The sequence below is a fragment of the Triticum aestivum genome, chromosome 3B (assembly GCF_018294505.1).
Source record: "Triticum aestivum cultivar Chinese Spring chromosome 3B, IWGSC CS RefSeq v2.1, whole genome shotgun sequence".
In the NCBI taxonomy this organism is placed as follows: Eukaryota; Viridiplantae; Streptophyta; class Magnoliopsida; order Poales; family Poaceae; genus Triticum; species Triticum aestivum.
In genome coordinates, this window is record NC_057801.1 from 568,296,634 (window position 1) to 568,307,496 (window position 10,863).

General features: G+C 50.9%; 2 protein-coding genes across 2 annotated transcripts; one reads left to right on the forward strand and one right to left on the reverse strand.

Moving 5' to 3' along the window:
- Positions 1-2,136: 2,136 nt before the first annotated feature.
- Positions 2,137-7,247, forward strand: LOC123065748 (calmodulin calcium-dependent NAD kinase). Its single transcript, XM_044488969.1, has 8 exons — positions 2,137-2,428; positions 2,983-3,206; positions 3,316-3,374; positions 3,521-3,751; positions 3,843-3,972; positions 4,043-4,362; positions 6,452-6,593; positions 6,699-7,247. Exons 1-8 carry the CDS (start codon positions 2,353-2,355, stop codon positions 6,942-6,944), a joined length of 1,428 nt encoding a protein of 475 aa, XP_044344904.1. The 5' UTR covers positions 2,137-2,352; the 3' UTR covers positions 6,945-7,247.
- Positions 7,248-8,882: 1,635 nt separating this feature from the next.
- LOC123065749 (uncharacterized) lies at positions 8,883-10,277 on the reverse strand. Its single transcript, XM_044488970.1, has 2 exons — positions 9,393-10,277; positions 8,883-9,311 (listed from the first exon to the last, which is right to left on the reverse strand). The coding sequence occupies exons 1-2, from the start codon at positions 9,520-9,522 to the stop codon at positions 8,950-8,952; spliced, it is 492 nt and encodes a 163-aa protein (XP_044344905.1). The 5' UTR covers positions 9,523-10,277; the 3' UTR covers positions 8,883-8,949.
- Positions 10,278-10,863: the final 586 nt, after the last annotated feature.

Sequence of the window (10,863 nt, forward strand, 5' to 3'; positions counted from 1 at the left end):
GAGTACCGGAGAGTTACGGGAATTCGCCGGGGAGTATATGGGCCTCATTGGGCCATACGGGAATAGAGGAGAGAGGCCAAAAGGAAGGAGGCATGCGCCCCCCCTCTAGTCCGAATTGGACAAGGGGCGCAGCCCCCCTTTCCTTCCTCCTCTCCCCCTCTTTCCCCCCTTCTCCTACTCCAACAAGGAAGGAGGGAGTCCTACTCCCGGTGGGAGTAGGACTCCCCTTGGCGCGCCCCTCCTAGCCCCCCCTCCCCCCTTGCTCCTTTATATACGGGGGCAGGGGAGCACCTCTAGGCACAAGAACACAAGTTGATCTACGGATCGTTCCTTAGCCGTGTGCGGTGCCCCCCTCCACCATATTCCACCTCGGTCATATCGTCGCGGAGTTTAGGCGAAGCCCTGCGCCAGTAGAGCATCATCATCGTCACCACGCCGTCGTGCTGACAGAACTCATCCCCGACACTTTTGCTGGATCGGAGTCCGGGGATCGTCATCGAGCTGAACGTGTGCTGAACTCGGAGGTGCCGTACGTTCGGTACTTGGATCGGTCGGATCGTGAAGACGTACGACTACATCAACCGCGTTGTCATAACGCTTCCGCTTATGGTCTACGAGGGTACGTGGACAACACTCTCCCCTCTCGTTGCTAGCCATCACCATGTTCTTGCGTGTACGTAGGAAATTTTTTGAAATTACTACGTTCCCCAATAAGTACCCCTTTGTGTACTCATGCCCTTCCACCGTGAAGTTGCAGGCTGGAGCATCACCACTAGCAAGTCTAGCAAACAAATGAGACCGTTGCAACATATTGATATCATTGAGAGTACCCGACATATACCAAAAAACAATGCCAAATTCATAAACCCTCGGATGCTACAGCCTCTAGCACAATTGTTGCATCACGAGACTTGCGACAATACTGCCCGTGGCATGCCTTCGGGCAGTTTTTCCAAGTCCAATGCATGCAATCAACGCTTCCTAGCATGACGGGCCAACCTCGCTCTCATTTGCTGCCATCAACTTTATTGTGTCTTCCTCATTGGGTGCATGAAGATAGACAGGACCAAAGACACGGATCATCACTTTGGCAAACCTACGCACTAACTCAATTGTAGTATCTCCGCCAATCCGAAGATACTCGTTGCCATAGTCAGCCAGAATACCATATGCAATCACACGCATGGCTGCGGAGATTTTTTGATAGGCTTGAAAACCCAACAAGCCCGCGGTGTTTCTCCTTTGAGTAAAAAACCAGCAATTGGCCTCGCAAGCTTGCACAATTTTTACGAAGGGTGATCGGCGCATTCGATACCTTCTCCATAAGAGGTGCGACAGATAGGTTGGATTGTTCGCGAAGTAGTCTCTTGCGGTTTCGATCCTCCACCTCCTTCACGGCTAGGACCACCACGACCATCTGCCGACGATGGCGCTCGAGCATCGATTCCACGTCCGAGTCATCGGACGAGGACGAATCCTCGAGCAAAAATTGCTCGCACGGGCTCAAATCCATCTACAATAAAAACTACATCAACGCTCGCATCAATGGAATTTCTGCGACCGAGCTACAAGGGGAAGGAAAGAGGCTCACAGGGGCGGCGGCGATCGGTGGCGGCTCGGCGAATCCGGGGCGGGCGGCGGCTCGAGGCGGTCGATCCGGGGCGACGGCGACGTCGCAATGGCTCGGCTCGTCGGATCCGGGGCGGGCGGCGCGATTCCACTCGCAGGAATGGCAGGCGGCTGCGCGAGGGGATGTGGGGAGCGCGCACGCTGAAATGTCCCTCCCGCCAACCGCTTTCGCGGGATACAGGGCACCGGCGGGGTGGGGCGGGGAGGGGGGGCTGTGTTTTGGCGGGTCGGAGGGCGATTTTACCGCGCCCTTCAAAAAAATTTACGGGTCGGACGCTTTTAAGGTTTCTATTCGAGACACTTTTTCGCCAAAAAACCGTGAACGAACGGTTATTTTGCGGGTCGGGACGATTTAAGTGGTCTGCTAGAGATGCTCTAAGGTCGGTTGTGATTCAGTCTCAAATGCGGAATTTCTAGTAAATCCTAGAAGAAATAGCATGGTGTGGCATGTAGGGACTTTTGATGATACGACGTTGAACAGGGACCACCCTTCGCTCTTATTACCTCCACGCCCTGCCCTGCCCTGCCCTGCCCTGCCCGGCGCATGCATGCGTTGGTCTCCACCTCCGCACACCTTGGATCTCATCTCATCTCCCCCAGCTCTCTCCATCGAGTTCGACGCGGTGCAGTTCTTGGCGATAGACATGGGCAGGTGCTCTGCATTGTTATTGTCCTCTTCGATCGCCGCGGCCGCCTGAGGAGCCGGCGCGGACGGGGTAGAAGATGAAGGATAACGTCGCGGCGGCGGTGCCTCGGTTGGTGGCTCACCGCGACGTCGAGATGTTCTCGCATTACGTCGGTATGATTCACAGCCATACGTCATATTTTTTCTTCTTCGCCCGTGGTTAATGTAGCTTGCGTTGTCGAAACCGAGCCCATTCGTCGCTCGCTTCCTTGAGGCTAGAAGTAATTTAGGCTTTGAATGAATGGACAACTCTGCAGAATGAATTGAATTACATGTGTGTTCTGATTTCATGGCGGATCAGGTCAGGTCTCTGCATTTGCACGACCAGGAGACAAACAGGGCCTATTCGATCACGAGAAATTGATCATACCTCGGATTTCATTTGATACACGAATGACGAATCTTGCATTTCAGCATTTTCTCTGTGGGTTACACTGATCTTTTTTTTGTTGCTAATCGACTTATTTTCCTCGTAAGTTTTCGTTTTTTTTAGCCGACTCATAAGTTTTCATAGATGTATTTCAATGCTAAATCTTTACTGTTTTCGCTGAACATGTTTCCCCTGCATCATTGTTTTATGCTGACCGTTGCCGCATGTACTGTTCATCGATTCCGAGTAACATAAGCAATGTTCCATTCATCAGCACTTATCTGAATCTGTTTTTCAGCTAATCAAATCGGGATCGAGGATCCGAACCAGTGCCCCCACCTTTGTACAATGGCCTACGAGTACCTGAAGAAGAGCGAGGGCTACGAGCAGAATCTGCTCGCCTTCTTCCACAACAACATGGACCCGGACGCCCTGCTCGTGAAGCTGATCGAGGAGCTGGACAGATGCATACTCGGCTACTTCTCCTTCCACTGGAAGTGTGCAACCCACGTGATCACGCAGGTAGTATACGGCAAAGGGATCGGATTAAACGAGAGGAGAAATTTTGCACACTGACCTACTGACCTCTTGTTCGTAAAAATATGTTTCTCTGTATCACTTGCTTAATTAGGTTCTGACAGCAGAGCAACCTAAACGCAAGCTCAGGAGCTTGGTGTTTGAGGCCACTAGGTAATTAATCAACTGTCTACTTTTCATATACATGTAATGATTGACTGATCCGGCCGGCACAAAATACGCAAGAGAACAAGTTAGTCGTATAGATTCTCGATGGAATCTGGTTTTCGGTTCTTGATGATTGGGCAACGTACGTCCAGGAAGATGAGGTTCGAGAGGGTGACGAGAGAGCTGAAGGTGACGAGGCTCTTCTCGACTCTGATGGAGGAGCTCAAGGTGGTCGGGATAAGCTGCCACGACAACCAGCCGCGCTACCCCCCCGCGGAGGTGATGGTCCCGGCGGCGCAAGGCGACCGCAGCCCGGTGCTGCTCCTGATGGGCGGCGGCATGGGCGCCGGCAAGAGCACCGTGATCAAAGAAATCATGAAGGAGTGAGTCTCGTCGATCGAGTCGCCGGCAAGAGCATGCAGTGAGCACCGTGTGTGCCCGATCGAATCAATGCGAATTAATGCGTACTTGCAGGATGTTCTGGTCTGGCGCGGCGGCGAACGCGGTCGTGGTGGAGGCCGACGCGTTCAAGGAGTCAGACGTCATCTACCAGGCCATCAACTCCCGCGGCTACCACAACGACATGCTGCAGACCGCCGAGCTGGTAATCAATCAATGGAGTACTAGTTTTCTTGCGCGTTGCAGCAGTACAAATGCGTGCATGCATAACGCAGGTGCACCAGTCGTCGACGGACGCGGCGGCGTCGGTGCTGGTGACGGCGCTGAACGAGGGACGGGACGTGATCATGGACGGCACGCTGTCGTGGGAGCCGTTCGTGCTGCAGACCGTGGCGATGGCGCGGGACGTGCACCAGCAGCGGTACCGCATGGGGGTCGGGTACAAGGTGGCCGCCGACGGGACGACCACCGAGCAGTACTGGGAGGTCGTGGAGGAAGAGGAGGGCGTCGGGCCCAACTGCAGAATGAAGCCCTACCGCATCGAGCTCGTCGGCGTCATCTGCGACGCCTACCTCGCCGTCATCAGAGGGATCAGGTAACTAGCTAAGAGCAACTCTACCCGATCCTTTTAATAATAAAGAAGTATCGGCCAAGCAAAACTATTTGAGTGGTTTTACTTCACACTATTTTTTGACGGATCCAGCCGATCTTCTAAATTTAGTGATCAAATGCATTTTATTTTCGATCACTGAACAAACTTCATTGCTTTTTTTTTTTGCGGGAGCTTCTTTATTTCATTAGACGATATTCTAATATACGGAGTACATAATTCATCGATTTTTCGCTAAGAGAATTGAACTAAAAAACAAAAACCATAATTAGACATTTTAGCAGAAATCCAACTTCTATGACTGCTCCCACTAGTTGAATTAAATTTTCTCTATGCCTTCAGCTGATCCTCTCAATTGGCTTTTCCAAGTTTGCACACTTCTTTCTTCCTCGGTTCCGACGAATTTGACATTGCGTCGGTCTCATCTCTAGTCTCTACTCTAGCAAGGAGTGCACAAACATCTATCAAATTTCTCGCTACCAATAGGTCGATGTAATCTTGTTTTCAATACAAAAACATGCATTCATCTTACCCATAATTTTGAGCAAACAATGAGCCACAAGTTGTAACGAATCCGATGAACAACCAGATAGACAAGCACTCACCCCATCTCTTTTGCACTTGTAAGAGAGTTCAACAGTCCACTTCCCTCCCGATCCCCTCTGTCTCCCGTCCACCTCCCCTCTAGATCCTGTGTACCTCTCTCCCGATTCCCTCCGCCTCTCATCCGCCTCCCGTCCACCTCCACCTCCAGACCCCGTCCACCTTCCTCCCGATCCCCTCCGTCTCCCGTCCACCTTCCCTCCAAATCCCGTCCACCTCCCTCCTGATCCCCTCCGCCTCTCGCCCGCCTCCCCTCCCGCCGTCGCCGGATCACGGCTGGGCGAAGCCCGTGCGGGGGGATGATGGTGGCGGCGGGGCGTCCCTCTGTCGTGGCTTGAAGGTGTGGTTGTGATGGTGGATCTTGAGTGGTCGCCTCGGGATGACGTGTGTGTGGCCATGGTGTCGGTCACGCAGCGATGAGACCTCCTCTACCTTTGGATGTCTTCATCTCGGTCCAAAGAGATCTGGTCGGTGGATGTTGCCTAGCGGTGGCTTCCCGGCGACGGATCTAGTGAAGGAGGAGATGGTGGCCTAGCTGCTGAAGCGGGTGAGGATGCCACCATCGTCGGTGGCGCCTGCGGGTGTCGGTTTCCTCATTGGAGGCGATCGTGGGGGCGTCCCTGCTCCATTGTTTTCGAGGGAAACCTCAGATCTGGAGTAGGCTACCATTAACGGCGGCGCCCGTGGGCGTCGTAGCCCTCGTTGGAGGCGTTGAGAGGCCTCCTGGATCAGATGATGGCGACATCTTCGTCGTCACCCCCATGAGGGCATCATCTTTGGAGACATTCATCGGCTGGACGGACATGTGGACAGCTTGGTGGTTGGGCATTGGTAGGTGGTCGAGCGGTGCTTCATCCTACACATCGATGGCGGCGGATCTCAGCGGCGTGGCGCAGTGAAGACTCGGCGTTCGATGGGTGGCGATGGACTCGTGCAGGAGGACGACGCTCTCTGGCGTCGTGATGACGTCGATGGCAAAGAGGTCTGGCAAGGTCGATGCGTCAGTATCTGATCTGAGGATGGATCGGTGGATGAAGGAGGTGACAGCTATTGCAGCGTGCACATGTGGTGCCCATTGAAAGTGCGTCGGACCTGTGTGTAACCCAATCCAAGTGGCTTGGATGGGGCATCCGACATTAGATGTTAGGTGTTGGTGCGATGTCTGTTTGGTATTAGGATCGGACATTCGGCACCCCTTCATCACGGGGATAAGAGTAGCAACAGGTGTTGCCAAGATGATGGCTTTAGGCTTAGTGATGTTTACTTTTGTAAGGGCTTTGTGAATAATTAATAAAATAGTTGCATTGCATCGTCAGATGCAGAGGCCGCGGTACTTTTTTTTTAAAATGCTTCATTATTCGGTTTAAGAGATCGGCTAGGCGCCGTTGGCTACAGTATCTAAGTACCCATGCACAATGACACGATTCGTTTGTACGGCGGCCAAAATCGGCGGTGATGTACATGCACGCAGGCGAGCCATCATATGCGGGAGGGCCGTGCGGGTGACCTCGCAGCTCAGGTCCCACAAGCGGTTCGCCTCCGCCTTCCGGAGGTACTGCGAGCTCGTCGACAACGCCAGGCTCTACAGCACCAACGCCATCGGCGGCGCAAAGGTATCTGTAATTTGTTCCTTCTGCATTGATCGTCAGGTTCAGTGGATCAACTGATCGACGGACGTGTTCTCCGTGTTGTGATGCGTGGATCCATGGATGTAACAGCTGATAGGTTGGAAGGACGGGGGCAGCAGGCTGCTGGTGGACGTGGAGGAGATCGAGCTGCTGGACAGGGTGAGCAGGATCAACGAGGAGGCCAACTGCGTGCACGAGCTGTACCAGAACCGGCACCCCACGGGCGGCGCCGGGTCGGTCTGGGAGGACCTGCTGGCGTCGCCGGAGAGGGCTTCCATACAGCGGGAGCTCAAGGCGGCGATCCTCGAGAGCGAGGCCTGCTTCCCGTCCCCGTAGGACATAGCCACGCGCTCTGCTGGCCGCAGTTCTTTATTTTCAGTTTTCGAATAGGAGGATAGATTTCTGGGGACTGGGTTCTGGTCTCTGCACTCCATCCAATCAATACAATGCACGCAGCCATTCCGTACGTACCGTTTGGTCATCATATATAATTTTGTCCGAGAGTTTTGTTTTGGTAAACTTTGTGAACTAGTTGTAAACTTGTAATTAGGTTGGTTAATACCGGCCCTTGTGAGGCAAATTATTATGGAATAAGAGATGGATCAAATGCGCAACATGCATGCATGTTGGTTACTTTCATCAGGGCTAATTCAATTTCAAGAAAACGTTCCGTGTGAATATTTGGGCACGTCTACAAATGTTGACATGAAATGTTTCTAAAAAGAATTCACACCATGCAGGAGACTTGCATGTGTTATACTATAGGGATAGAGTACAATCAACCGATACAAACCAATTGACCAATACCTCTAGATTGGTGTTGTATTTTCGTCAATGGAAAGGGGCTATGCCCGGTTAAAAAAAAAATCGACCGATACAAACCACCAAACGGCGACACGAGAAAGAAAAGACCCTCCAAAAGAACCACTCCATATTGAAATGATTCATTTTCGAGAAAGAACCATTCACATCCCTTTTTTTGCGATTTCAAATAACTCGCACACCACACACAATACTACACATGACACAAGCACACCATCACAAAGCGCGTCTCCTAATCACATGCTAGAATGACATCGGCCGGAATAAATCTGAGAATCTCACTAAATCCGAGAATGGGTACCAGGATTTGAGGGCCTGCTTGGATCCGAGGGACTATTTTTAGTCTGACTAAAAATAGTCTCTTTTAGAGGCTAAATTTCCAAGCACCCCTGACTAAAGAGAGGCTAGAACTAGTCTTGAGGCTAAAACTTTTTAGTCACATGAAACCTACTAAAATATGTATTAGCCCTCTCTCTCCTCATTTAATTCATCTCCTTTAGCACATGCAAGTTCTGGATTGGATGGTTTGGAGGATAATAAATGCTCAATAACTTCATTTTAGTCTCTTTAGTATTTGGATCCAAGCATGGGTGAGTCTAGCAAATTTTAGTCCCACTACTTTTAGTCATGGGACTAAAACGTATCCAAGCACCCTCTGAACCTAGTGAGCACAGCCGCGGCCCCATGACTTTACCATCCATAAGAGAGAGATGGTTCTGATTCTTTTCGGAAGCCAGCATTTCACGTAAAGAGTTGGTTTCAGTCGTCGTAAATACTCTGGTGACACGTGAATAGTACTGTATGAGCTAAATTTCCATTTACGTCTCGCTTCGCTGGACCCTGCAAGCAGCCGGATTTGATTTCCTCGAGCTTCACCAAGGCATTTGTTATTCGCATGTCCACCTCAAACGAAGATACCTACGCGCACGACATGAACGGAGTTTAGCAAGTACTAATAGTAGTAGTATAATTGAATTTCGCATGATACTGAATCAAACCATGTTGACTATTCTGACTGAAGCAGCAGTCAACTTGCGACTATATTATACAGTACTCCGTTTGACTTATTCGGGCACTCGTGAATGTCGTTGGCCGTACTGAGGCACCGATAGTACATAGCAATTGATAATTCGAAAGAATTCAAGTCGAATTGTTTTTTCCAGCGCACGTACCGTGGGCTCCACCCTGACGACCAGATTGCCGTCGCCCGCAGCTCGTGCATGGCCTTGAGCCGCCTGATGAAGCACGCAAGCCATAGAAGGACACCTGCCCTCGCCGCGCACATTGACCACGACGCTGCTGCCGTCACGAGACGACGACAAACCGGCCGCCCCAGACCCAGAGTGCTAAAATCTTTATATATATATATATATATATATATATATATATCTTTATCTTTACCTTATTTTTAATTTTTTTTAATAATAAAGAAAATTGGATTTCTGTCGTCCGTCATTGCATATTTTGCATAAAAGCCCTTGAGGTTTTTTTATTCAACCCGCAATCCTTTTTAAGGGGGTTAATCTGAAAAAAACGATTCGTTCTTACAAAAAAGACCCTGTATTTTCGAGTATTTAATCCTTATTGCAGGGGGCAGCCATGACGGGGAGGCGGCGCTGGGCGGCGCAGCTAGGCGGGAGGAGCGCTCTGAAATGAAGGAGGAGAAAAGTGGAGAGTCGGCGGGCTGGGTCAACCCATCGGCATCTCCCAATCGATCCGGATCGGAGCGACTCAACGAGCCTGCGGGCCGGTATGCGGCTCTCCTGCAGAGGGCGGCGACCGATGGGCGAGCGATGGCGGCCGAATCCAGGTGAGTGGCGGCGGGACCTTGCAAGGCGCCGGGTTTCTCTGAGGCGGCGCCATGGCTGCTCCGGCGTGCTCCTGAAAAAAAACGAGGGAGGATGAGTGAGAGAAAGAAAACTAGGAGGAAGGAGAGAAACGAGGGGAGGCACAGGAGTGCACTGTGTTGCTGGTTGCTCCGGCCAAGATGGGATGAGGCGAGACGCTCGTCTCTTGTTAAAACAATAAACAAGTGCGAAGATTCAGCCGAGCATTGCTGGTTGAACTTGTCAGCTTCACAAGTTGACTCCATGGTCACCAACGAATGAACACAAAAACTTGAGTGAAGTGGGGATTCAAAAAGTCGGATTGAAACGCAACGGAGCTGGATCTTACTTAGCCAAGAACTTCTTTTCTTCCCAAAAGGAAATCAAATAGTGGCTAGCAAGAACCTGAAGAAGTTGGATTCACGTCTGCGCAGACTAATCCCACAAATAAATTGGCAGCGGAGGAAAAAGGCCCGATGAATTGAAGAAAGAGCAAACAAATTAGTCAAATGCAGGGGTATTTTTTCTCCTTTCTAAAGGCAGTGCCATGAGGCAGCGGTTCGATCAAAAGGGAGTGGCCTCCTTATTAGCAGTAAAGGGAAAATAGATGATTTGCGTCGAAGTGACCCAGACTGAATCCAAGAAAAAAAATATCAACAACACGAGTTTAAGTGGAGATGATTTCGGATAAGCACACCAAATAAGCAGAAGTAAGAGGTGGGAGATTTTGCAGTCCATCCAGAACCAGCAAGGCCGCTTCCATCCCCGCTAAGAACACCAAGGATGCCCTCCGAGCTCAGAGAGAGAGAGAGAGAGAGAGAGAGAGAGAGAGAGAGAGAGAGAGAGAGATGCAGTGGCGGCGAGGCGGCCTGCTGGAGCGGATTGGAGCTGAGCAGACGGTGGATGGAGATGGCCGGGCCGGCAGTAGCAAAGTCGCCGAGGTGGAGTAGTATATACAGTTATCCACACAGTGCCCCAACGTGGATCGGAGGAGGGGGAGAAAAGCAGGTGGTGGGCGGTGATCTGAAGAGAAGGCTCGAGAGACTTCAAAAGTAGGTGGTGATGGTGGGGCTGGGGGCAAGAAAAGGATTATTATTTTTAAGATCGGAGGCTACAGTGCAGCATACCTTTCTCCTCCTGCGCACGAACGATCAGTTCGGAATCTGGGGAAAAAACACCGTGTTTGGCTCGGAACATTGACCGATCTTCTGTTGTTTTCGCACAAAAAATGCTTTCAGAGTACAGTACGCATGCTCTATTCACGCTGCTAGGTCGGTACAGTAATGCATTCGTATATCGGGCGGAAATTAATTAATCTTTTGGTTGGGTGATGTCGGCGGTTGACGATTTACTGTTGCTCGCGGGTCAGCAACAATGTATGCTGTTACACGATACTGTAGACGAATTTAATGAATGTAATATATGGGATCCTCAGGTGCCAGTGCTGCTCATGCTCAAGCCCTCTGTCAGTGCATGTTTTTCCTGGGATGCTGGAATTAAGTAGTCTCCGTCGATTCATCATGCAGATCAGGTTGTACCACTGTGCCATCGACTAACCGGCCTATACAACTTGGATGTTCTACAGATATAATTTTCACTAAACCAGA

Bases quoted from the DNA above. Each gene is read 5' to 3' on its own strand.
- LOC123065749 (XM_044488970.1), bottom strand. From the start codon at position 9,522: ATGGAGTCAACTTGTGAAGCTGACAAGTTCAACCAGCAATGCTCGGCT. The intron at 9,312-9,392 runs GTGCACTCCTGT...GTTTTTTTTCAG, and splicing joins CCGGAGCAACCAGCAACACA to GAGCACGCCGGAGCAGCCAT.
- LOC123065748 (XM_044488969.1), top strand. From the start codon at position 2,353: ATGAAGGATAACGTCGCGGCGGCGGTGCCTCGGTTGGTGGCTCACCGC. The intron at 3,375-3,520 runs GTAATTAATCAA...ACGTACGTCCAG, and splicing joins TTGGTGTTTGAGGCCACTAG to GAAGATGAGGTTCGAGAGGG. The intron at 3,752-3,842 runs GTGAGTCTCGTC...GCGTACTTGCAG, and splicing joins ATCAAAGAAATCATGAAGGA to GATGTTCTGGTCTGGCGCGG.